Here is a 24,490-nt window from a genome sequence, read left to right on the forward strand (position 1 = left end):
GTACCGGAAATTGTGAGTTTTATTTTGACGAACTTGACGCAGGTCCGCTGTGGTCCTGCTGAGCGCGCGCCGCGGTCCCGTTATGTGCCAGTTAACTGCAAACACCGTCCAGGGATGAGACGGAGGAGAAAACAAGACGGCAGTCACCAGAAAACTTTCAGGGAAATCACCTGCAGGACTTGGACAATGTGTTTGTTGCCGAAGTGGTGGATTTTTATCGTTTGCCTGACAGGTAAGAGAAGGGATAAAAAACAAGGAGTCCACTCTGTTGGTGGTGTAACAGGTTGTTTAACTCAGATGTTTGGAGAAACAGTAAGATAGCGTCAAGACAGAGCCTGTACGGACACATTCAGCATTTAGACTTTCTGTCCCATATTGATATTAATGTTTTGAAAGATGAACGTTGTGTATTCTTCCTTAGCACACCAAGGTTCGGTTCATCTTGCCGAAGCTGCACTATTTCACACAGAAAAGTATAAAAGTAAGTGATGCTAAGTTACAGCTCGGTGCTCTGTGGTATGCTAGCAGTGCTGAAGTCAACTGTTAATTAACGGTAGTCATGTGTGAGTGATCCGAGCAGGAGCTTTGAGGCTTGTGGATCAGAGGGTCTAACTTCTGACAGATTCAACTGGGTGCTTCAGTGAAATGACACTTTACCACTTAATGTAGGTCGACTTAGTGAAGGAAAGATTTCTACATAGCACTGCAGATGCATGTAAAGCCATGGATGATTATGATCCAGAGATGATCATGGGTAAAGTTAGATAAAACGTGATGATCCCCAGGAGGGAGATTTAACATCACATAGTTATATTATAGAAAATAATACAGATAATCAAATTATTTATATTAATTTAATGTATTTAATTATATTTTGATATAAATACATAAAATATGTATGAAAATACCTCATAATACAGCTGTACTGTTATGTTACAAAGACAGTGACAGACATTAAAAAGTAACACAACATATACACCTGCACCCTTTGATCATTCCTCAAACCTGACCTTTCCCGACCCCATGGGTCTTTCTCTAAATTCTACTATACCAATATGTAGAGTAAAAATTAAGACAAAATACAAATACCAATTCATACCATTCTTCTAGTTAAGTTGAGTGCCCCCTTCCGAGCCTCAAGCATGATATATCCTGCCCCTTCATCCTAGCAACAGAGAGCTCCACAGATAAAATTTCTATTAAAGAGTATTTCCACTGCAGTGCATGCTGATAACCGTATCTTTCTTTCAGTGTGATTAAAGTTCGGCCCTGAATCATCATTGAGTAGCATACATGCTGGAGAGCAGTCAATCTAAACGCCAAAAATTTCAGATAGGCCTTTTGTTATTTGTTAAAATCCTGAAATGTCTCCAAGCAATGTATACCCGAATTATACCTTTGATTATACATTGTATTTTGGAGCTTCCGGATGTTCTACATACTGTATACATAGACACTGTAGCTGAAACATTTGTCAAATAATCAATTAGTTGATCAACATCCTTGGAATCTGCAACTTTTTTGATAGTCATTAATCATTCTTTTTAAAGCAAAAAATGGCTCAAATGTACTGGGTCCTGCTTCTCAAATGTGCACATTTTCTGGTTCCCTTGGTCTTAAATGATTGTAAACTACATATTTTTTGGTTTTGGGCTGTTGGTTTGAAAATGCAAAACATTTTAAGGTTATATTAGATGATATGTAGGTGCATTGTTCTAATAACTATAATGAAATAAACCATAACAGGAAAACATTATAAATACGATATGATAATTATGCAATACATATGCAACAGGAGCAATAGCATCATACAATATACTGTATACTAAAGTCATTCAGTATACTACAGTGGCATCTGGGCCAATTGTTGCACATTTAATAATGGGTTTCTTTAAGTAGTGTCATTTTTCATTAAACAAAATGCATTCTTAAAGGCACATAACACATCCATCTCCATGAAAAGAAAAGCAGGTGCAATGACAGATCAGTGAAATATCTGTAATTTTTGTTTTAAATTATTCTCCCTACACAAAAGCAGATTAATCAAGGCAGCAATATTTGTTACTGCTACTCAAATCTCTCAAACATTCTCAGCAAGGCTCCTCTGTCCAATGTTACAACAGTAACTATCTTTCCCCTCCTCCTCCTGCTTTCATTTTCTCCTCTGGAGGTGGCTGCCTCTGAAAACCAATAAAGCCCGGATCGCCCTTCAGCCTGTGATCTCAGGAAGACCAGCCTCCTGACTTTTTTTGTTCCAGTTCTCAGAAGTCTCAGAGAAATGTTCTCCCTGAGGAGTTTATGTTTAAGTCAGCTTTTGTCTTGGTCTGAGTTGCTGCTTCTACTTCCAGAACTCACAACAATCCAGGCCAAACTTTTACTGTAAAACAATATGGCTTCAGAATCAGGTGACTCACAGAATTCAGATTAATTGATGTGAAAAATAAAAGCGCAAAAGTATCATGCAGTGTGCATAGACAGTATCTAAAGGCTTTAACTGCTAAAAGTTTTATTTTTTAAATTTACGAAGTGTAAACTGACCTTACAGTAGCCTACTGAACAGCAAACAACTTAAAGGGGAGATTCATGTCCTGTGATTTTATTTACAATAATTTAGAAAAGAGAAATCAGCAAATCCTCACATCTGAGAGGGTAGAACCAGCTAATGTAGTCGATTAATTATCTGTCAATCAGCTAATCGATCGGCTGTGATGTTTTTTAATCAAGAGAAGTGTCAGTATATGCTCTTGTAAAAGTCTGTAAACAGCCAAGAACAGATAGTCTTGGTGAACATAACATCGTGCTAGATGTCGTTTGTTGGTGTTCTTGATGAAATCTGTCGGTTCTCGGACACCAGGTGAGGGTGTTCAGTCAGATTCACTCTCAGTAATAAAAAGAAAACAAAACTCCTCCAACAGGCCTGGTCTGGATTAAGTGAAGCCGCCCCCCTCTCATCCCTCATCTCATCCCTGCTCACTGGTCCGGTTCAGTAACACCTCCTCCCACTGCTTAGCCTGAGTAACACACACACACACACACACACACACACACACACACACACACACACACACAGCACCAGCATGCACAGATGTTTCTGGGTGTGTGGGGGTGTGTTTTCTCACATGGACACCTCTCTGGTGTGTGTTGCTGTTGAATTGCTGAGCTGGAGCTCCTGGTCGTCATGTGACCCGGATTCAACTCTGCTCACAGTCAGGTTTCACCAAGTAGAAGCAAGTCAACACAGCCTTGTTTTTCTGCCATTCATTTCATTCCAGCTAAAAGGAAAATAAAAAATAAGTAAAGGTATTTCTTGTTAGTGTTCATCCCGTCATGTCACTACCTGTTTTTGGGAAAGGGAGGTGATGCTGTGTATGACTCAGTCAGGGGTGCCTGTGATTTGTCAGGTATTTTTATTCTTAAATTGAGCAAACGGATACATGTGTTTCCTTAAGCCTGGACTTAGCATCTGAATCATCGTGTGTTGCTGTCTGCTGATGTAGTCCTGGAATCCCCCTCATTACACATTCACAGTTATTACTGAAACCTGTTTTAGCTGGCAGATCTGTGGTGTTTGTATAAGCTGGAGGTTTTCAAAGACACTGTGTCCCAACAACAACAGATTGGCACCAATAACAGTATTCTGATTTATTTATGAGTAGTTCCTGTTTGCAGTGTCCCCATGGATATCCAAACAACAATCACTGGAGTATTGTAATACTATAGAAAACTTATCTCCTCATCCTCCCACAGATGTCCTCCCTCTCCGTTGCTTGGGGGTTCACGTGTTTGTGAGAGACGAGAAGAGGTATGCTGTGTTGTTCCAGTCGGTGGTTCTGCCGTGTCATTACAACACCGTGTCCACCCAGACCCCTGTGGTGCAGTGGGTCTACAAGTCATACTGTAGGGACCGCACGCGGGATTCCTTCAACTTCGCCGACAGCCTGAGCAGAGGCCAGGGAGGAGGTGGGCTGACAGGTGGAACCAGAGGAGTCGCTGGAGGGTACGAGACGGGGATGACGGCGAGCTACCTCGACTGCGCTGACAGCAGCCGGACGGTCCGAACTGTGGCCTCCATCTCTGGCTCCTCGATCACACTGTCAGAGTACTACAAGAGCAGAGACATCTCCATCATCAACAGTAAGATTTATGTGGCACTATTTGCACCTCTGGTTCTGTTTCTCTGATATCCATGCTAATAGTTATCTTGAATCTTTTCTTTACAAATCACTCAGCAGCTGTGTAGCAAAGTCAACACATTTCTTTTAGAGCAATGGGCTGAATTTTAGCTCACCGGCTTTAGATGGAATTTCTCTTCATCTGCTTGTAGTTTGCAGGTTGTGCTGGAGAATTATTGAGGCCAAATACTGTGGACATGTGATGGCTGAAACAGCCCGCCGTATAGGATTAGCTTTTCATTCAGTGTATCACAATGTGCTTTTTACAGAAGCAGAAAATGTAGTGAAATATACATTGGAAAAAACAACAAAGACATTGAAGGAAAAACATATGACACAAATATAAATATAGAGCAGCATTATGAAACTAACTTGAAAGCATTTTCTTAGTTTCGGTTTAATGGTCTGTTTTTTGCAGTGTCCACTTGGTTCATAAAAGAAAAAAGCAGCCTCTCTGGTTCTTTTGTAACATATTGATCCAAACTAATGTTCTTATTTCTTCTCCTGCCAAGCCTGGCAAGTTTTATGCAAGCCGTAAATTGGAGCACTGGCCCAACCTGACCACACATTCCTGATTTAGTGCCCAGCATGAAGTCAGTGAGATTCTGCACACATATAGTTGAGGGTGAGGCCTTACTGAAAACCTTTAGAGCTTTCAGAACAATCAGATTACATAACACAGAAATAATAAGTACATGACCACCAGTAGCGGTTGTTTGCCCACTCCACAGTTTGGCATGAGAAGAAAAGAGTTTGATATTAGACGTTAGAGACGGGGAGGTTGATTCTGAGGGATACAAAAAAGGCAAAACTCACCATCCATCCAGTCAGGAATTACTAATCAACCAAGTGTGAAGTTTGGCTTGTACATAAATAGAAAGTGCCCCAAATTCTGCAGTTAAAGCATGTGAGAAGTATAATAGATAACCATTGCCAAATGTATCTCAATAACAATCCTAAAATGGAATTATACATTTAGTCTCAATAAAAGCATTTAGATTGTAAAACTGAACTTTTTACATATATTTACATATGATTTTCTAACACTACCTTCATAGATATGTTGGTATTGGCTAGGGTTGCAGTGATATACTGGTTTTAAGGTATACCATGATATAAAAGTTAGCGGATATCATACTGTGTCTGTTGCTGTAATATTGAAAAAAATGCAACTGTAATAAAAATCTTTATTTTTATTACAGTTTATTTTAGTTGTGTTCAAAGGGGAGACTTTTTAAACATACTTTCATTAACAAAATGGTTTCAAGTTTTAATTATAGTAATAAAACGCTTGTTCGACCAAAAATAACCCCTCTGTTTTCATCTGGTCATTCTATCATATCGTCAAAATCTCATACCGTTGCAGTATTGGCACCCAACGGTAAAACTGCATTTCCACCAAACACTTTTGGTATGGTACCTTTGGAACCAAAAGTAACCCTTCAAACATGGTACCTAGACCTTAGGTGTGCTTAGCGTTTCCACCGCAAACAGTACCCTTGAATTGTTGTCACTCACCGCTCCGTCCAGCACTCACTGTATTTCCTCATCACCAGTAACACAGAGGGAAGTCTGCACCTCATTTATCGTCCACAGAACGGTGTTGCACGCAGACATTTTCAGGACAAAATAAACAGGCTGCAGTGAGAGTCTCTCTCCATGGGATTTTTAAAAATAGTGGGTTTGTGCATTTAGTTTTTAGTTTGTTATTTTGGGGGTTTAGTGTTGTCAGAGCCCGCAGGAATGATGCTCCGACACACCTTTTTTGTTCACATAACCCACCTGAAATTCATATATGTCTTTCAACACTTCAAGATCCATTCATAACTAAAAGTGTATGTCATAAAAAAATAAAGTGATAGTCAAAGTTGTCGTATGGAATAAAGTTAAGGTTACACCTTAAAAGTCGTCGGCAGTTAGCCCGACAAATTAAATTATTTTTTCCTCCGACTACAGCTGTTGTTAGAGGCGGCAAAACATCCTTTATTTTATAGTCACAGTCTACTAATGAAACTCTGCACGGTATGAACAGTGGTTACACGAGCCTCAGAGACAGCCACAGCTCAGTGCTGAGCAGACTGACCACGCTAGGTACCCCAACAGAGCGGTGACCAAAAATGGGGATGGGTATGGAACGATTTGATTGGTACCATCCACAACTTTTCACACTGGAAACGGAAAAAAAGCTTACTGAACTGAACTGAACTGAACTGTACCTCTCAATGGAAACAGGGCTTAAGTCAACTGATATGTAACACAAAATTGCTGAGAATGTGTGAAGAGTACTAAAATTTTACATGTACATGGTATTTTGAGCCCTGGCCTCAGTAATTCAATATTGGCAGTAACCTGTCAGTTGCCTTGATGTTTAATCTCTGTGTTGCCTGTTTCTTGGCAACAGAAAGGGGAGCTCCTGCTTCCCCACATGGCCATGAGTGTATTAAGTATTGCTATAATCACTTGGTCAATGCTTACTATTTATTTTATCAAGATATTGAGTTGATGTTAGTAGTTGTATCAGTTACACCCTTGTATGTGCTGCAGTCACAGAAATAACAATGTTCTTGATATCATCTGTTAAAACTGTGGGGTGTTCCCTGCTGTCATGAATGATTGTGAATTTTTAAAGCATTGATGCTACCCTTGCTACCCTTAAAAAAGACTGTTAGCTCAAGTGAACACAATTAAATCTCTCCTGCTAATAATGGCAGTAGTGTAACAAAATATTGCACCAGTTTACCGCAGTTTAGCCACAGGAGTTCATACTTATGTATGCATGATCCCCCTTATCCTCAGTCCTACATTACTGTCTTACTATCATGTCATTTGAGGATCATCTTAGGGACACTACTGTGCTTGTTGAAGACAGAGAGGTAGCCTTGTTTGCAGGCCTCAGATTTATGGAGCTCTAACTCTAGCCGCAGAATCAACCTTCTCTTCACCAGCCAGGGACACAGACAAAAGAAAGGGGTTTCATGCTGTCCTCTCATTCATCCTGACCTCTAACTCTGTCTCTCTGATGTACTTCAATGTCCCGCTTTTATTTCCCCTCTCTAGATCTCTCTCCACATCCCACCAACCACACACGCATTTCTCGCTGTAAGGCTTTTCTTTCACTTAGTCTTTTCTCTTTTTCTGTCCCACTCCACCTCCTGTCCCGAGACAGGTCAGGACAGCAATGTTAAAATGGACAAAAAAAAAGCAAGAGCTTGAACTTTGTTGCCTTTAGAGACGCTCAGTCACCCAGACTCATGTAATCCTATTCAGGGTCACAGCAAGTCTGTCCCAGCATGCACTGGGCAGAGGTGGGGGAGTTCTGTTAATCACATGGCTAACCCAGAAAAAACCAACACACTGACTTGTGCTTATGGTCCTTTAAAAGTTCGCAGTCCAACTGACTTGCATGTCTTTGGAGTGTGTGACCCATACACTATAAAATTGTATGCTGAATGAGTGGAGCTGTGTTAAAATAGAGACAGTAACAGTGGTGCAGGCTGGTCAGCCTGTCTCTCCTCTCCCTTCCTTGGCTAACAGGAAAAGGAAGTGAATTATACAACCCTATTTCCTGCCTGCTATGTTTTCATGTCTGACCACCTCACAATGGAGTCAGCAGCCCAGTTTTGTGTTATTTGTATATTGGATTCACGGGCAAAGCTATATTTAAACTGTTTTTAAGGCTTTTCCATGAAAATGACTAATTTCATGCATTATTTTGACCAAGTTATCACAAATACACTTTGTGGCCAAAAGTATGTGGGCAACATTGTCCAGTTTTTCATCGCTAGTCTGGTTTTCTGAGTTTGCTGTGGAAGAACTTGACATCATCAAACCATGTGACCACTGACTGTATATAAAGATGGACAATGCATCTCCACTTCCTTCCACTGTACACAAATGAAGCCAAAATATCAGATATGGCTGCTGCCATCTTGTGCTGGTGATGTCATTTGAAGCTTGTTGGTGAAGATTCTCAGTCATCCAGGTCATGGTAATCTTAAGTGCTGTAAAGTAGGAAACTGGACTTGCTTGAGTTTCTTGAAGATGTCCTTACAGACTGGTCTGACTCTGTAAGGGCACACACCTACACAGGGTTTAAAGCCTGCAACTCTGCACCAGTCCATCAGAACTGAAGAAACCTCTTGGATGAGAAACGTCTTGAAGAAACACAAGCAAGTTCACTTGCTTACGATATAGCACTTAAGGTCATTTGGAGCTGGTGTCTGTACAGTAGCGATTCCTATGTTATAAAGTACCCACCGTTTTACCAGTGCAGGCAGCACCACTGATTGCAAGCACACCAATTGGCACACACAGCTGTCAATCATGACATCAAACCCGCTTTCTATAGCATCAAACAACTAGTTATAACGTATCAAAAAATTAAAACTTAGAAATATATTTGACGTGTTATTTGGTTTTTAGTTTGGACCATGTCTCATCCGCTAACATAGAGGTGGTGGGGTTTATGACCTGAACTACAGTCAGCTACCAGGTAGCGATCAGGATGTTTTTGCTTCCCTTATGGGGAGCTGTCATGTCGTCCATCTTTATTATACAGTCTATGCCTGTGACTGTGAGCCAAGCCGTATCACCCAACACCAATGGTCGCCCTCACAAATGCTCTAGTAGCTGGGAGCAAATCCCTGCAACGAGGTTCCAGAATCTTGTGGGAAATCTTCCCAGATAAGAAGAGTGGAGGCTGGTAAAGCAGCAGATAAATACCAGTGGTTTTGAAATGAGATGAACAATGATTTGGGTTTCCATATAATTTTTGACATTTAGTGTCTCCAAGTGTGTATCCGAATTGTCAGGAGTCAGCACCAAAAAAATCCACCATTTGCATGCTTTTGAAAATGCATGTTGAAAGAAGAAAAATACGTTTTTATATTGCTACCATGTTCATTTACCCTGTTGTCTTTGATGGTTTCTTTTCACCCCCAGCAGTGTAACAGTGAGGTTACGGCTCTATGGTTACATCTATTTTCAGGGGTACAGACAACAATTAATAAAGAGAATACAAGAAATGACATTATTGCATTTTTTTTCAAACGTGAAGCATTCATACAACAGAGGGGCAGTTTGGGAGGATTTTGTTTCACATCATCTTCTTTTTTTCTTCTGCAGAGGCAGACTTGCGCATAGGAGAGGTCCAGTGGGGCGACAGTGGAGTTTACATCTGTAAAGTGATCATATCTGATGATCTAGAGGGACAGAATGAAGCCTCTGTGGAGCTGCTGGTTCTTGGTAAGGTCACACTTCTCTCCCAACATGCCTATTGTGCAGATTTGTTTCCAGTTTTGGTTCAAGCTCTGGCAGATTCATCATTGTTAAACTTTGACCTGCAAATTTACATGACTCACCAATTTAAACAATGTGTTATTGAGTCATTGATTCTAGTGGTGTCCAATCAGCTTGTAGATGTAATCAGACTTCATGCTGCAGTATCTCTGACCAGCACTGTACAGTGTAAACTGTGTGTAATTAATCACAAAATAAATTGAATTTTTCTACGAGCTGCTGTTACATAACACGGCCTTATAAGCTGGCCTATTCATCACAGACAGCACAACACAGGCTCATTAACGAGTAGATTTATAACAAACAGTGGCACTTCTTGGGCAGTCTGGCCTAATCTGTACTCATAGCAACTGCATTCACTCATACTGTACGTTGACAGGAAGGTTTTGAAACTCAGTTAGTGCAGAATAGTTACCACTTGTTTGAGTGTTTGACATGCTCCTTAATTCTGTGTGTGTGTGTGTGCGTGTGTGATCAGTGTGTCCCATGTTGTTGAATATTCTGCAGTGTGTTGTATCTTTACAGTGACAATGTACTTGTCTGTGTTCAGTCACAAATGTTACCATAGCAACGGCTGAGAGGCTATGTGGCTCTTGGTGCTCTAAATACTCCTCGGCTGAACTTTTGTTTGGTTGGCACTCAGAGACTTATGTGTATGCACAGAAGACACACACACACACACACACACACACACACACACACACACACACACAAGTACTGGACAATAAGCTTTTACAGTTTGCAAAGACTTGAGTGCACTCTGAATCCGGTGAAATGTTGGATACGACTCCATGGTGATATGTTACAGATAAATGAAGATGACGTGATGTTCCCACATGAGTTGCCCTTTGCTGTCTCTAACGTGGCCTGAGAGACCCTTCATCTACCACAGTGCTAAAGCATTGTACTTCCTGGTTTTGGTGTAGCTAATATGGCATGTGAGGCACTTGTTGTGTTTCCATAACAACAGTTGGGGCCACTGCGACTGGCTCAGGGTCTTTTGTCTTTTTTAGAGAATGGCTTCACAGCAGAGAAGAGGGGGTAAGATTTAATGATGTGGAGGGGGGACAGCAGAGCACGGTGATACAAAAGATGGAGGGTGACACCATGTGAGACACTCGACTGATTGACTGAGAACTCAGTGGCTGATAAAAAGAAAGATTCTGCTTCTCTCTGTTCCCCCCTTTGACTTTTATTGTCCTCATCATAGCTCATTGAAACATTGAACATTGAAATATGCACGAGGCAGATAATTTGCCACTTTCAAAGTGTTCCTCAATACAAGAGTCCATTGGAAATACGAAGCCTGAGTGGACGTACTAATTTTAGCCCGTTTGCCAGCATAACATAGTGACAAGCCGTCCGTCTCCGTCCAAGCAGCATTTGAACATTGTTCAAAGTTGAGTCTGCACCGCGTTTGAGAGAGAGACTAAATAAGTAAGAGATATAAAGAAGAAATAACCACCACAACATTTTCATTGGCCCCCATGCTGCTTTCTACAGTTTATTTACTTGCTTTCTGGCCCATCCATGATGTCAGACAGTCTGCTGTAGAGCTGCGTACATAGCTCTGGCATACTGACAGTGGGGAAAGGAGTTTACGCCTTTTTTCCCTGCATTTAAAAAACCCGCATACATGGACAAATTGTGGTGGAAAAAGATAATAGTGGGATATTTTACTGTTTTAAAATTAACTTCTCAGCACTCGTTGGTGGACAAATTATGTAATGGTGACATAACCTAAAATCTTACTTGATATTTCTGTAATTCAAGTTCTTTATTTTTAAGCCGACATATACACTGCTACCAATATATCTGCAATAACCGTAATATTGTCCGATATATCAGAGTAGCTTTAATTAAATCCCAGATGGTGAATATGTGCGGATGAACATGAAAAAGGATAACCAATGAATGAATTATGAAGTATCAAACAAATGGTGTGGCCCATGATGAATGGATGAAGGAATATTATGTGATCCACTCATCCATGAATTAATTAATTAGTTAAGTGGACCTTTTATTGCATCCATTTTCTAGTGTAATGTTTGAATTTTTGTTTTAGAAAGAAAGAATTATTTATGTATTTAGTTATTTATTTGGCCCAGAATCATGGAAGTATGAAGAAAACCTCTGTACCTTACCAGTACTCCTGACCTTTGAGGGCAAGCAGAAAGAGATTTTCACGATGGGGTTTAATGAAATATGATATATAATAGTACTAAACATTAAAGTAAATCAAATGCTGGGCTCCAGAGGCCATATGAAAAATGGGACAGCATTTGTGAAGTCATGTGAGACCTGGAAAGAGAATTAACAGAGAGAAAGAGAAAATAACTTGAAAATAGATATATTGTTTTAATATGCATGTGTGTGTGGATGTGCTTTACAGTTAATCTCTATAGGAGGAGTATACATGGTAGTGTACAAACACCACCTGCCTGCCTGGATAGCCATATAGGGCAAAACAATGTGAGAGTAAATCTTCCTGAATCACCAGCCTGCAGGCAAATTCATGTGTGAGTAGGAACTCAACAAGTGAAGTGGCCTCAACTGCTTGAGCAGGAGGGAGGCAGAAGACTAAACAATAGATACAGAACTGGAGGTGCCTGAAATGCACATAATGCTAAGTTCAGCACCTAGTTTGTTCACACGGTGCTTCAGCTGCTCTTTAATAAACTTAAGGTTTCTCTCTGTTTTCAAATCCAGCAAAGAACACGTTTAGACTCCCAGAATGATACTGAGGTATGTGCTCTGTCAGCCAGAGGCCAAGACAGTCCAGCCTGCTCTCTGTTTCTCTAGTCCTTCTTTCTCATGCCCAGCACTCCTCCTCTCTGCAATAATCACACAATCAACAGTACAACACCAGTATCTGTTCACATCACTCTCACCTGCTCACTTCTCAAAAAGCTTCAACTTACATACTCACATAGGTATACAGTGTGCACCCAAGCAAAACACAAAATACATTTTAGTTCCAGCTTGTGTGACACGCTGTCCCCTTATCTATGATGCTAATGTTTCATTTAGATATCTGCTGACCTTGTGTGAAGTCCCTTAAAGCTGTGTTAACTGACAAAAATGAAAGGAGTAAGACATGAAGCAAGATAAGCAGAACAACAACTGGCAGGTGGTGATGTCTTTCAAGGGCTTTGGTTAATTCGGGTGTTCAGGTTTCGCCTTTCTTTCCCTGGAACACATATTTATGTGTAGAAGCAATCAGTCTCACCCTCCACCAAAATTTATGTAGCCGTAGTTAAATGGTCTTTATATGGCACTCAGTTAATAGCAGCAAATAACTTTGCTTTGTAAAGATATAGTGGAGTTATGGTGTCCTGAAAGGAGAATGAAGCCACTCTACCTCTGTGTGTGTTGTAATTTGAGCTTCTCTGTTGTTTGTTATGATTGACAACCCAGCTACGTGTGCATGCTTGTGCGTGTGTATCCCACTGTCTAGGTAATCACTGCTGCTCTGCACTGCACTCATTCGGTGGTTACTGCTGATATTGGGATGACAGCATGGCAGAAGCGTAGCATCAACCTTTCATTTAGCCTCTGGTTATCACTGTTAGTTATGTTAGGACTGTTGCCATTGTTAGCCCTGTTCGCACTGTCAGTTACATCAGCCACCTCCGTGGTGAGAGTCATGTACAGTCAGCCTGAATCAGACTCTGAATCAAAGACACGCTCTGGGGGTGCTTTCACACCTGCCCTGTTTGGTTCGGTTCAAGTGAACACAAATTGAACACAGCAATCGCAATGGGGTGCGCACCAAAACAACCAGACTGAGACCTTCTTAAAGAGGTGGTCTAGGTCCGATTACAAACAAACTCTGATTCGGTTCGTTTGCAGTGTTCTGATTGCGATCCAACTGCTCATGCTTGTTTGGGTAAAACATGAGCATGTTACAGTCCTGGAGGATTATTAATGTGCACCTCCTCCTGTACTGCCTTAATATGCACATTCAGCACATCCAATGCATCAGAACATTGTTTTCTAGTTGGAGCCGCACCTCGTTTTGAAACTGTATGGTTTGACTAAAATGAACAATGACAGCAATATAGTCCATGATGAGCAGCGCTAAAATCAACCTGCGTAGTTGTCCCTCCATTGTGACATTAGAAAGTGTCACATTTATCTTGCAAGTGTACTCTTCTTCAACGTTTTGTTTACTTCCTGGATTTTTCCCGCATGGAAATTCTGACCAATCAAGAGCAGTTTCTCTCGCATGGCATTTTATCTGGTCCGCTTGTAAATGCTGTCGTGAGAACACGAACCAACTCTAGGCAATTATACAACTTTGTAGGAAAAAAAAAAAAGAGTTCCTGATTCAGACCAAAGCAAGACAACTCTAGGTCTCATATGAAGCTCCTTTAAAAGAAAAGCAACCGGTGAAAGTCATTGTTCCTAGCCAAGAAAAATGCCCACTCAGAGCTCCCTGTAAAACTGCAACATGACATTTTTAAATCTTTGTTTAAATCATTTGTTCCTCGTATTTAGGTAGCAATTTCTGTAGTTAGTATCTGTAATTTATTTCAGATTGTGGACAGAAAAGGCACATGTTTCAACATTATGAAAGAGCACATTTAGCAAGGTGACGCTCCAAATTCAATTAGTGGGATGATTTGTGAAATTTGGGAAAGAGAGCTTATTGTTGTGAGAAATAATAACCTTGTGGTGCTCCAGGCCTCATCCAGGATCAACTACTCTTCACCGGACAGAGAGCAGAGAGACAAACACAGAGAAACAGTCTTAGGAAGAAAACATTTCTCTGCAGTCTGTTTGCTGACTCTGGACATGAGGAATGTTCCCACCTGTGATTTTTGCAGCTCTGCATGTAACATTACTCACAGCTCCTGCCTGTTTGTCATGTTGTCTTCATGAGAATGATTCATGTTCCAGTCGGTCTTCTTACCAGACAGATAACCTCACAGCTTTTGATTCCAGAAATCAGATGATCAGTCTGTTTATCAGTTGCTCTGATAGGGAGACTTTCTGGAACAAGACCAGAATGACCTCTGGTGCATGCCGCTGTTGACCTGCCAACTCTCTTTATCTTCCTCTGCACCTCTTTCTGGTTTTGTCTTCCTTCTCTCATCATGCATGCTGCTGCAAACTTTCTTTGAATCAATCATTTATATTAAGCCCATCCCCCTCTCCTCTCCTCCTCTCCTGTTGCCACCTCTGCTCTGTCTCTCTCCAGGTTTCTCAGGTGTGCCTGAAGATCTCCTGCCAGACTTTGATTTGAAGATTATGCCAGGTAGGGGCATAATGTATTCTCCCCGCTCACCTGGTTGCTTCCATTCATACTAACCCTACTTACTGCTCTAACCATGCGTATAGGAACCATTTGGATGGTGGTGGTCATTGGGAGAAGAAATTTAGAAGAAGAGGCTCTGAGACTTGATGCATGACTTGATCCAATTATGAGAGGCAAACAAGGCTTTTCCACCATGTTTGATGCTTCCTACGCTAACAGCTCTGATACAGTTTACCTATTTTCCTCTCACGCTAGCAAATAAAACAACAAGTGTTAGTGTTTCAGCAATAACGAGGCTTCGACAGAGTTAGTCTCAGAGCTGTATTTAGCCCAGCAGACTGATCCACACCCGTCAGATAATGACCTGGTCATCACTCCCTCTAAGATGGAAAACAGCCATTATGGTCATTATAGTTATTTATGGTTGTGGTTAGCATGTCATCACACATCATTTGGACACTACCCAGTAAAAAAACACAGTGATGAAGAGGTAGGGAAGATTGTTTATGTCACATAAAATTCCTGTCATTCATATTTAATTATCACAGAGTTTGTGGCGAGGTGATAAATGAAGGGATGGATTGTGTGGAAGTAGCTCCCAAAGAGACATGGTATGATTCACTCTGGAGGCTTATCTCCGGTGTTAGTGTTGCATTAGAACGTGTTGTCCATGTCGACTCCCACAGAGCTGTGTAATGTCTAACATGTACTTTGTTAGCTACAATCTTTGTGTGTGTGTTGGAGGATGGGGGAAGGCGTAATGGTTGCAAATGAGATCCCATTACAAGCTAATGTGTTGTCACAGCCAGATTTTCAGTATCTTCCAGAGCAGCGTAAACTGTCCCTTTCCTTCCTGTAGCAAAATCTGGCTTCCTGCGTGTTTGTGTGTGTGTGTGTGTGTGTGTATGTGTGTGTGTGTGTGTGTAGACAATGTTGTCGTTGGTTTTACATTGTTCAATGTTAGCCTATCTGCCCTCTCCTTCCTTTTCCTTTGCTTTGTCCCTGTAGACAGATACATGTAGTTTATCTGTTGTACTTGCTTTATCACTCACTTCAGCTCTCTAATACTCCAACAATGTGTGTAAAATCTTATGAATTTTTTTTTATGTAATTCATCTTCGGCTTCTAAGATTTAATTTGTTTTGTTTTTTTACATTCTGAGGAAAACAATCACTTCCTGGAAAACAGCGAAAGTAATAAAAACTCCCAATAATAAAAGACACACTTTTCAACAATCCGGCCTTCTCTAAATCAGCTGGTGTCACACAGCTTTACAGGAATGCTTCCTCGCAATGCATCACATTAAGGAAGAATTTATACGCCATCAGCCCTTCAAGCAGCTTACATGCATGTATTGAAAAATAGGTTCAAAACATAGCATGTAAAAATAATGGACGTAGATACCTTGAAGTCACCCATTGGTTTGTGGACTCCTGTTTTGAAGCCTCGAGTTTGGCATTTCAGTTATAGCTGTCAAGTTTTTTGGAGCCAGAAGTGACCATATTTGGGTGAGGCTAGTGCTGTGGAGAAGCGAGGGGTGGATCTCACTGAGAAGTCAAAGACACTATTGGCAGCCTGTTGTCTGAAGTCGCTTGCTGTTAAATATGCATGATTTTAAGCATTGATAGAATGTAAATGGATAAGTTATAAAAAGATTCACCTCCCGTACAGTTGTCATGAAGGGGGGGAATTAGCTATAGAGACCAAAACTGATTTTTGTACAAGGCTCTAAACATGTTTATTTCTGCTGTAAATTTGGGCATTTTAACATTGAGGTCTATGGGGATTGACTCGCTTTAGGGGGCGGCCTCAAGTGGCCATTCAAAGAACTGCAGTTTTTGGCACTATTGTGTTGGCTTCATTTTTTCAGCTCCGGAGGCTGCCGCTGGGTTCAACCTAGGATTTGGCAATATATCGATATTAATTCTATATTGTGATATAAGCCTAGATGTTAGATTTTGGATATCATAGTATTGTTAGTGCTGTTTTTCCTTTGTTTTAAAGGCAGCATTACAGCAAAGTGATGCAAAACTTACCAGACTGTTCTCGCTATTATTTGCCTTAACCTTCTTAGTCATTAGGTCTTGGGGAGTATTACTGAAATCTGTAAAATTGCCGAAAGTGATAGCACTTCAGTCAGCACCAGTTGGGGCTCAAGACTTTAAGTTTAGAAATGAAAAAAAAGTGGAGTGAAAGAGGTGAGCTTACAAGACCTCTGCAGCCTGCATGTCATGTCAGCTTGAAGCCAGCAACTTTGGGTTTACAGTGTAGACGAAAGTAAAAGATATTTTGATCCTTTTTTAAACTGTCTATTGTGACTTTGACCGTGTTAGGAGTGCAATGCTAAATAAGTAGATTACTCAATAGCAAACGTCCATTTTTAGTATCGTAGAACACACAGTGATCTGATTAAACCAAACAGTTTCTCATCAGTACGTGTTAGCACTTATATAAATACAGTATTATCTATTGTATGTACTTCCAGAGTGGGTGTTTGTGGCAGCTGTGGCGCTGGGCAGTGTCTTATTCCTGCTGCTGGTTGGGATTTGTTGGTGCCAGTGTTGTCCTCACTCCTGCTGCTGCTACGTCAGCTGCTGGTGCTGCCCGGACACATGCTGCTGCCCAAGACACTGTGAGTATAAACAAACACACACACACTCACACACACAGAGGTGTAAAGTCAGCGCCCAGAATATTGTCTGATGATTAATTAAAAGTATGTTTGTCTGAAAAGTCTGACTGGGTCGTGTATTGTTTTTGTAGTGTATGAGGCAGGTAAGGGTATAAAGACAGGCTCCTCCACCCCTCAAACACCTGCCTACCCTCCATACTTTGTGACTGGGGTCCCAACGATGGTCCCCATCGCTCCACCATCCCTGGTGGACAAGATGTCCACTGTCCCCCCTTCGGATGGCAGCATACTCACAGCAGGTGAGGTCTTTATTAACGAGCGAATCTGTGTTTTTAGAATTATTGAAAGACCATATCAGTGGGTTTTTTTGTTTTCTTTAAGCCTCTAGAGTTTATTCTGAACTTTGAAATATTGTATTTTCGTAATCTCCAAGATTAACTTCATTTTAAAGATGCAGTCTTTCTCTTAGGCATTAACGAACTGCATGCCAAAAAAAAAGTTCAATGAGGAACGCAATTGTTTCTTTTGGTTTCTATTTTATATTGTCAGTGTTGTAAGTTGTTGTGTTTGTTCTCATGTTACTGTACGTTAACTATCTTACTCTGCAATTTTGGCCAGAAACAATGGCAATAAAATGAAATATTGAAATAAACAACAAGCAAAAGTACTGGTATGGTTCTCAATCAACAGAGAACAAACACACAAAGACAAACATTAGTTGTCCATGCTGACGGGTCAAGTGTGTATCTGCAGTGCCGATGCATTCTGTAGGGGTCCCCTACCGCGTGCCTTCACCTCAGGATCAGGAGTCTCTCAGGGTGCTACAGTATGTAGAGAAACAGCTGGCTCACTTCAACCCTGCAAGGTCCAACAGCCACCAGTGTAAGCTCCGTAAAATCCTCCTGTGGATTTACTCTCTGAAAATGCTGTCAGGATCTTCTGTAGCATTTTGATGCACTCAATAGACAATGCATGCTTCACTATCTCTACTGTCAGTAGGGTCTTTTTGGCTTTTATCCTCTTGAGCTTGTCTTGGCATGCTTCTCTGCACAAGCATTCTGCGTATTGAATTTCCTGTAGTTCAGATGTGCATAGCAGCAGGTGTGCATGCCTTCTCACCTCACCTCACAATTCTCACTTAAACACTGATTGCTTGCAGATCTCGGCTCTTTCTCATTCTGCAGTGTCTTTGTTTCTTTAAAATTCTGTGCTTCCTTGATGGGGAGTTTTCTGTTTGATTGTTCATCTGTTGTTCAGTCATTCTTAATTTATCCATTCCTTCATTTTGACCTGTCCAGCCTGTAGCCTGTCCGAGCTGAGCTCCCTCCACGAGGGAGACTCCGGCTTCCGCCAAACATTCAGAAACGTCCAGAAGAAAGCTCTGCCCGCCATCCCTGACCACGACCCTCAGGCTGAGCCCCAACGCTCACGTGACAACCGCAGCCCAGAGCCGCAGCGTTACCGTGACAAACCCCCTTCGCCCCAACGATATCGCGACGACACCGACTCAGAGCCCCGCCGCTGCCAGGAAGAGCCTCTTCCTCCGCGACGGTATAGCGACGACCCTCCATCCTCCTCACCATCACGCAGGCCTGGTCGAAGTCAACGACAACAGAATCACAGTGACGAGGACAACCACAGCAGGTACAGATACTCGTCTGTGTATCCTGACGGTGCAGTGAGAGGAAAGACAAAGCACAGTTATTACTTGCACTTGTAACCTGTCAAATATTCAGTAGTGACAAACAACTATTTTAGACTTTTAGAGTCAGTTTTGAATTGGACTTTGGGTGGGATTATTTTGAGTGAAGTCTTTGTTTCGGAACAAAAGACGATTAGTAACCAGGTTACCTGTGTACATGGCCAAGAAATTCCCCAGGAGAACTCTAGTAGGGAAAATACAGTCTCTCTAATCCCCTACCTGAAAGCGGAAATGGGTTTTCCCAAATACAGTAAATGATGTTTAAGCAATCAGCTTACCCAACAAAGCCAACTGTAATCCATTTACAGAAGTGTGTTAAATCACAGCTACTTATAAATCCATTCAAAGATACACAGTACTCATACTATTGTTGACCGCATGATCTTGTGACACCTTCTTCTCCCTGTTGGTCCTCTCTCGGCCTCCTGTTGTGTTTTGCAGGTGGAACCCTCGTTCAGAACATCTGCACAGAAAGACATACCGTACTGCCGGACGAACCGGCTCACTGGATGAGTTGGAGGAGTTTGCTGCTTCTTACAAACAGAGAGGAGGCAGAGGGCAAGTGAAAAGGGAAGAAGACAGAGGAGAATACGAGATGGATTTTCTGGAGTTCGGTCGATATCCCTCCTACCGTAATGGTCCACCTCAGCATTATTACAATCATGAAAATGAGCTGGTAGACAACAGCGACCGCGAAGATCATCCCAGACGAAACAAGAAAAACGAACATGACATAAGCCCACTTCAGTCACCCAAAAAGAGGAGGGGCACATGGGATAGCGAGCGCCCCGCGCCACCTCCTCCCAGAGTCAGTCCACCATCAACCTCTTCTCAAGAGAAGGACTACGATGGCACATTCCTGAACAGCCTGCTGGAGCGTAAGGCTAAGTTGCGAGGGGTCAGCCAGGGGAAGACTGGGGCCCGGGGTGAGGAGGATTCAGACACACCCTCAAAGGGCAGCTCAAAAAAGAGCAGCGGGGAATCTAGTCGGCACTGCAGCCGCTCGCCCAGTAACAGGCCTGAGGCAGATTCACTGCCTCCTTACTCAGACACAGAGCGAAGCAGAACTGACAGGCCATCTCCACGGCCGCTCCCAGCAAACAGTCGCCCCTCTCAACCTCCTGTTTATTCCCTGCCAGGGCGCAGAGAGGAGCCCAGAGACAAGACGCGGAAAGTGGTAAGTTACATTTAAGACTATACCTTATTGGTAGGCTTGAATGCTGGCAATGCTACACTGCAGATCAACAGCAGTGAGTAGAGCTAGTAATATTGCATCTTTTATAGTTATTGAAAACTAGTTACCGGTGTGTAATTGATGAAAATGTTAACACTAGGCTAACGACGGAGTTTTTAACATTCAATGTTGTATTTTCCTGCTTTTAGGGAGTCTACTAGGGCATTTCCACTGAGGGAACCCAGAACTTTTTCAGGTTTTTTTGGAGGAACCAGGGATTAAAGTTTCTGTACATAGCTTCAAGTGGCAAAAAGTCCCAATGTTGGGGGTAGAACTCTGATGGTTTAGGAACATATTCAGAAAAGATTATATATTTAAAACCCTGGAAAATTAGCGTATGTCACATCATATTCCCCACATGGGATCCAAGCTCTATGCTTTAGAAACTCTGACTTACAGTGTAAAAAAAAATGTAGGACTACAGTAAGTGTTGTTGTTGTACCTTTGACAGGTCAGGTTCAGACGCTACTACAATGAAAACTAGGTAGAATACTTTGTTCTGTATACAACTACTCTCCATAACAATCATAACTGGTTGTCTCCTCCCTGACAAACCTGGGACAATGATGTATTCAGCATCAAAGACTAAATTTTTTCGCAAAACGTAGCTTTCAGGGGCTTCAATCAAATTCTTATATAATTTGGAAAATGTTGTAATGCAGTTTGTCCCAGGTTCTCCATAATAACCCTGTTTGTCTAATGCTTACTGTCTCGTTACTCTCTAATTTCACTGAAAAAGATACGTGTTCATATTTTGGTGTAAACTCTCTGCTCCCGTTCCGATCACTTACACTTTTTTATCCTTACCAGGGCACTCTTCTCAGCCGGGACTCCCTCATCGTCTGAGCGACTGAAAGCCGCGCACTAGTATTTACACTCTACAAGAGCCGCTGATGAAAGATGAGAATTGACTTTGATTGCAAAAATATACAACTGAGTGTAAAGGAAAGCTGAATTAGCACGGGCGAATGACGAAACGGACGACAGACACTTTTACTACAGAGACTGTCACCGGGGTTTCTGCCTGTGACGTCGTTGAACGATGAAGTCATCACTTTTCCATTTCTGTCTCCGGCTGCCTCATATATATCTCAACTGGACTAACACTGAACTAATGTGGGCTGGGTGTATGACCTGGACTGTCCCTCCCAGCAGGACGCCGTTCGTCTTCCCCCTCATCCCTTTCAGTGAAGACTTGCTTTACACTTCCAGCACAATGAGTGCATTCATTTCCATTTGATGAGGTATCTGCTTTAAATAAGCGCAGTTGTAGAAAAGGACGTATGTAACAACAGCATTATTGTAAAGGACAGACTGTAGCTACAGCTGAATGACAATACACACCCTGTGTCATTCAGTAACACATTCAGGGACTAAAGCACCTAATGCAGACGGCTTCTATGAGATTTTAATGCTAACTAAAGCTTGAAGTAGTAACCAACAGTAAGAAATGATAATATCATGTGTATTTAGAGAGGGGGTGGACAAAATAATGTATACACCTCGTGGAAAAGGACTTTTAAAGCTACATTAAGCTAAAGCGGGACTGGGCTTATAAACACCGTGGTCGGTCGAGCGTTGGAGTTTCCCAAGTGGCTGTTGCTCTTTCAAACTGAGTTGTCGTGAACAGTCCTTAATTACTGACTTAAACATAGCTTAACCATGTCATGAGATATCAGCCCAGTTGCCAGAAGTAAATGTTGGCAAAGTAATATATACGCTGACTTGATCAGCAGAAGGGGAAGGGGACGGTGGGTGGCATGACACCCAGGTGAGACACCTGTCAAGCTCCAGAGACCTGCAAACAACAAAAGTGGTTGTGTTTTAGTGAGTCATTGCTGTGTTTCCAACGACTTTGTAGGCTCCAAATGTGGGTGTTTTGTAGCATCTTGTTGATTGTGATAGTGCCCCAAAAGGAGGTTGTTTTTTACCGAGACATCGCTATTTCTCCTGCCAGGATTGTGCTCCCATTTTAAGCCAAAGCATGATGTTTTCCTAACCATAACCAGTGGGTTTCTGTGCCTAAACATAACCACACATTAGCCACAGTGTTGTTGAAAGGTAAAGTTTCAAAGTATTCGCAACATAATAACATGCAAATGTAAGGTATCCATGGTTTGCAGAAACATACAATGCCATCATTTTTTCTGGCAATTGGGTTGGTGGTATACTACTTCACATTACACACATTACAAAAATAATATTCCTGGGGCCACTACAGAAAAGTGCAGATGAACATTGATATCCAGGAATTCACATTACAGACACTACTGACTATCAATCTAACAATTCGGCCACAATTTGGCACACTGACCATTCACAGTCCAGCCATACGCAAGGTTTGAACTAATATTTTATTGACAGTGGATCAATAATGTGAGAATGGTTGCTTATACTGACAACTTATCACCCAACTCTGCAGTTCCTCACAACAATAATGAGCGTTGTAGCGTCTTTCAGCTCATTGTTTTGGTTTTGCAGCCCGCAAATATGTGCTTTGGTTCCCTCCCACTGCTCTCATCAGCCTTGTTTTCAGCAGCAGCTGTTTTTAGTTTTAATAAAAAGGTCTAAAAACTGGCTGTACACCACCTGCTCAGCACCACAGGCAAAGTCAAAGACTAGCTGGTGAACATAGTGGAGCTCTTGGCAGCTACTTCCCTCAGGAGTTGTTGGGAGAGCAAATCAGAGCTGATATGAGAGTGAATATTGGACTAATAATCGTTGAGTGGACACAGACAGGACTCACAATGTTTGCTTATGTTGCTCTGTATTTCCTGGATATCGAAATAAACAACTGTTTGCTGAAACATTTGCCATACCAGCTTTATAACATGATAATATCCCAGTGTGTTTACAGCTTCTACTGCTTCCCCCATCTGGCCAAAAAATGTACAGCAACTTAGTTGTACATGCAAATGAGCAAGTTGAAAGCCATATAGCAAAATTTATCAGGCAGAGAAGAAGTCTGATTTTATTAATGTATATTTTAAAGGTTTTTAAGGCAACTTAAGATGAAAACAGAATTTAAATAATGTGTGCGCACACTGCAGGAGTGCCTGTCAGAAATGTATTTGATAGGTCAGTCAGTCGGAAAGTCACAGTAACATACAGTATGCACCAATATAGTGGTGATATAGTTACTTATAAGTTACGTTCCGTATCCATGAAGCAATTACTTTTGTCTCCTCCCTGTATGTCTGTCCATCTTCTATTAAAACACGTTAGTTTGCACAGATTAATGATTTTCCAAGGGACTAAAACCTGATGAAATGTTGTATTTTTTCTGTAAACCTTTAAAGTATTGAGCTGCCACTTGCCTTTAAAAGATTTTTGTACTACAGGATGACATTTTTATGTAAACTGGATCTATTTATGTGCGTGGTGTGATATGATCAATGTAATTAGTAAATGATTATGTTTGTTTAAGCTCTCCAGTGTGAGTGTGTACATAAGCTGAAGTGCCTTCGATCTGATAACTGCAGTTCAGCCTTTTCTAATCACTGCTGAGTCAACGGCTAAACCAACATCTTCATATGTTATCAATAGGCAAACACACACATACATGTACAAAGCACACATTAGACAACTGATACATTAATTAATTGCTCTAACACCACACCAAACTGTTTCATTTTTGCATGTCGAGAGGCTCGTCTTGAGAAAATCCTAATGTCAGTGTTTGAGTTTACTTCCATTGTGTTTTCTGCTGTCTGGTACTGACAACTGTGCGTGCGTGCGTGCGTGCGTGCGTGTCTGTGTGTGTGTGTGTGTGAGATGACTCGTTACTTTTCTGTAAAGGAGACAATGTGTAACTGAGTATGACTCATGTCTTTGTTCATTGTTGTAACCACAGACTGCCTGTCTTTACGACACAGCTGTGTCAAAACTCACATGCCAGTTCTGCCGGCTCAACCACAGATATCTGTGTCGCTGTTTATTTTGCCATCCACATAAAATATTTGTTACAACACTTCTGTCCATACAGTATTTATTTATTGGCATGACACACAAACATAGAGACCAGAAGTGTTCATCTTTCCATCGTCTCAACAAAGAAGCTGAGCAGGAGTAATGAAACATGGGTTGTGTTTCAGCTTATTGGTCTTTATATTTAGGATGTTTTAGATTGATTAGGCTCAAGATATTTATTCAACTGTACCTGAGTATAATTCTGGAACCTATCCCAGCTGAG

The 24,490-nt window shown here is 41.5% G+C and overlaps 1 protein-coding gene across 2 annotated transcripts; it reads left to right on the forward strand.

Moving 5' to 3' along the window:
- Positions 1–42: 42 nt before the first annotated feature.
- On the forward strand, positions 43–21,788 carry LOC125903618 (immunoglobulin-like domain-containing receptor 2). Of its 2 annotated transcripts, XM_049600645.1 has the most exons (10): positions 43–232; positions 3,748–4,134; positions 9,297–9,416; positions 14,674–14,730; positions 17,216–17,362; positions 17,494–17,661; positions 18,116–18,244; positions 18,661–19,006; positions 19,506–20,241; positions 21,109–21,788. In XM_049600645.1, the coding sequence occupies exons 1-10, from the start codon at positions 115–117 to the stop codon at positions 21,142–21,144; spliced, it is 2,244 nt and encodes a 747-aa protein (XP_049456602.1). In that variant the 5' UTR covers positions 43–114; the 3' UTR covers positions 21,145–21,788. The 2 variants fall into 2 exon arrangements, with proteins under 2 accessions (XP_049456602.1, XP_049456612.1); XM_049600655.1 differs by lacking the exon at positions 14,674–14,730 and having other exon boundaries at positions 45–232.
- Positions 21,789–24,490: the final 2,702 nt, after the last annotated feature.

This window comes from Epinephelus fuscoguttatus, linkage group LG2 (assembly GCF_011397635.1).
Source record: "Epinephelus fuscoguttatus linkage group LG2, E.fuscoguttatus.final_Chr_v1".
Classification (NCBI taxonomy): Eukaryota; Metazoa; Chordata; class Actinopteri; order Perciformes; family Serranidae; genus Epinephelus; species Epinephelus fuscoguttatus.

Excerpts from the sequence above, each read along its gene's own strand:
- LOC125903618 (XM_049600645.1), top strand. The coding sequence starts at position 115 with ATGAGACGGAGGAGAAAACAAGACGGCAGTCACCAGAAAACTTTCAGG. Across the intron at positions 233-3,747 it reads TTTTATCGTTTGCCTGACAG|ATGTCCTCCCTCTCCGTTGC; the intron begins GTAAGAGAAGGG and ends ATCCTCCCACAG. Across the intron at positions 14,731-17,215 it reads TGATTTGAAGATTATGCCAG|AGTGGGTGTTTGTGGCAGCT; the intron begins GTAGGGGCATAA and ends ATGTACTTCCAG.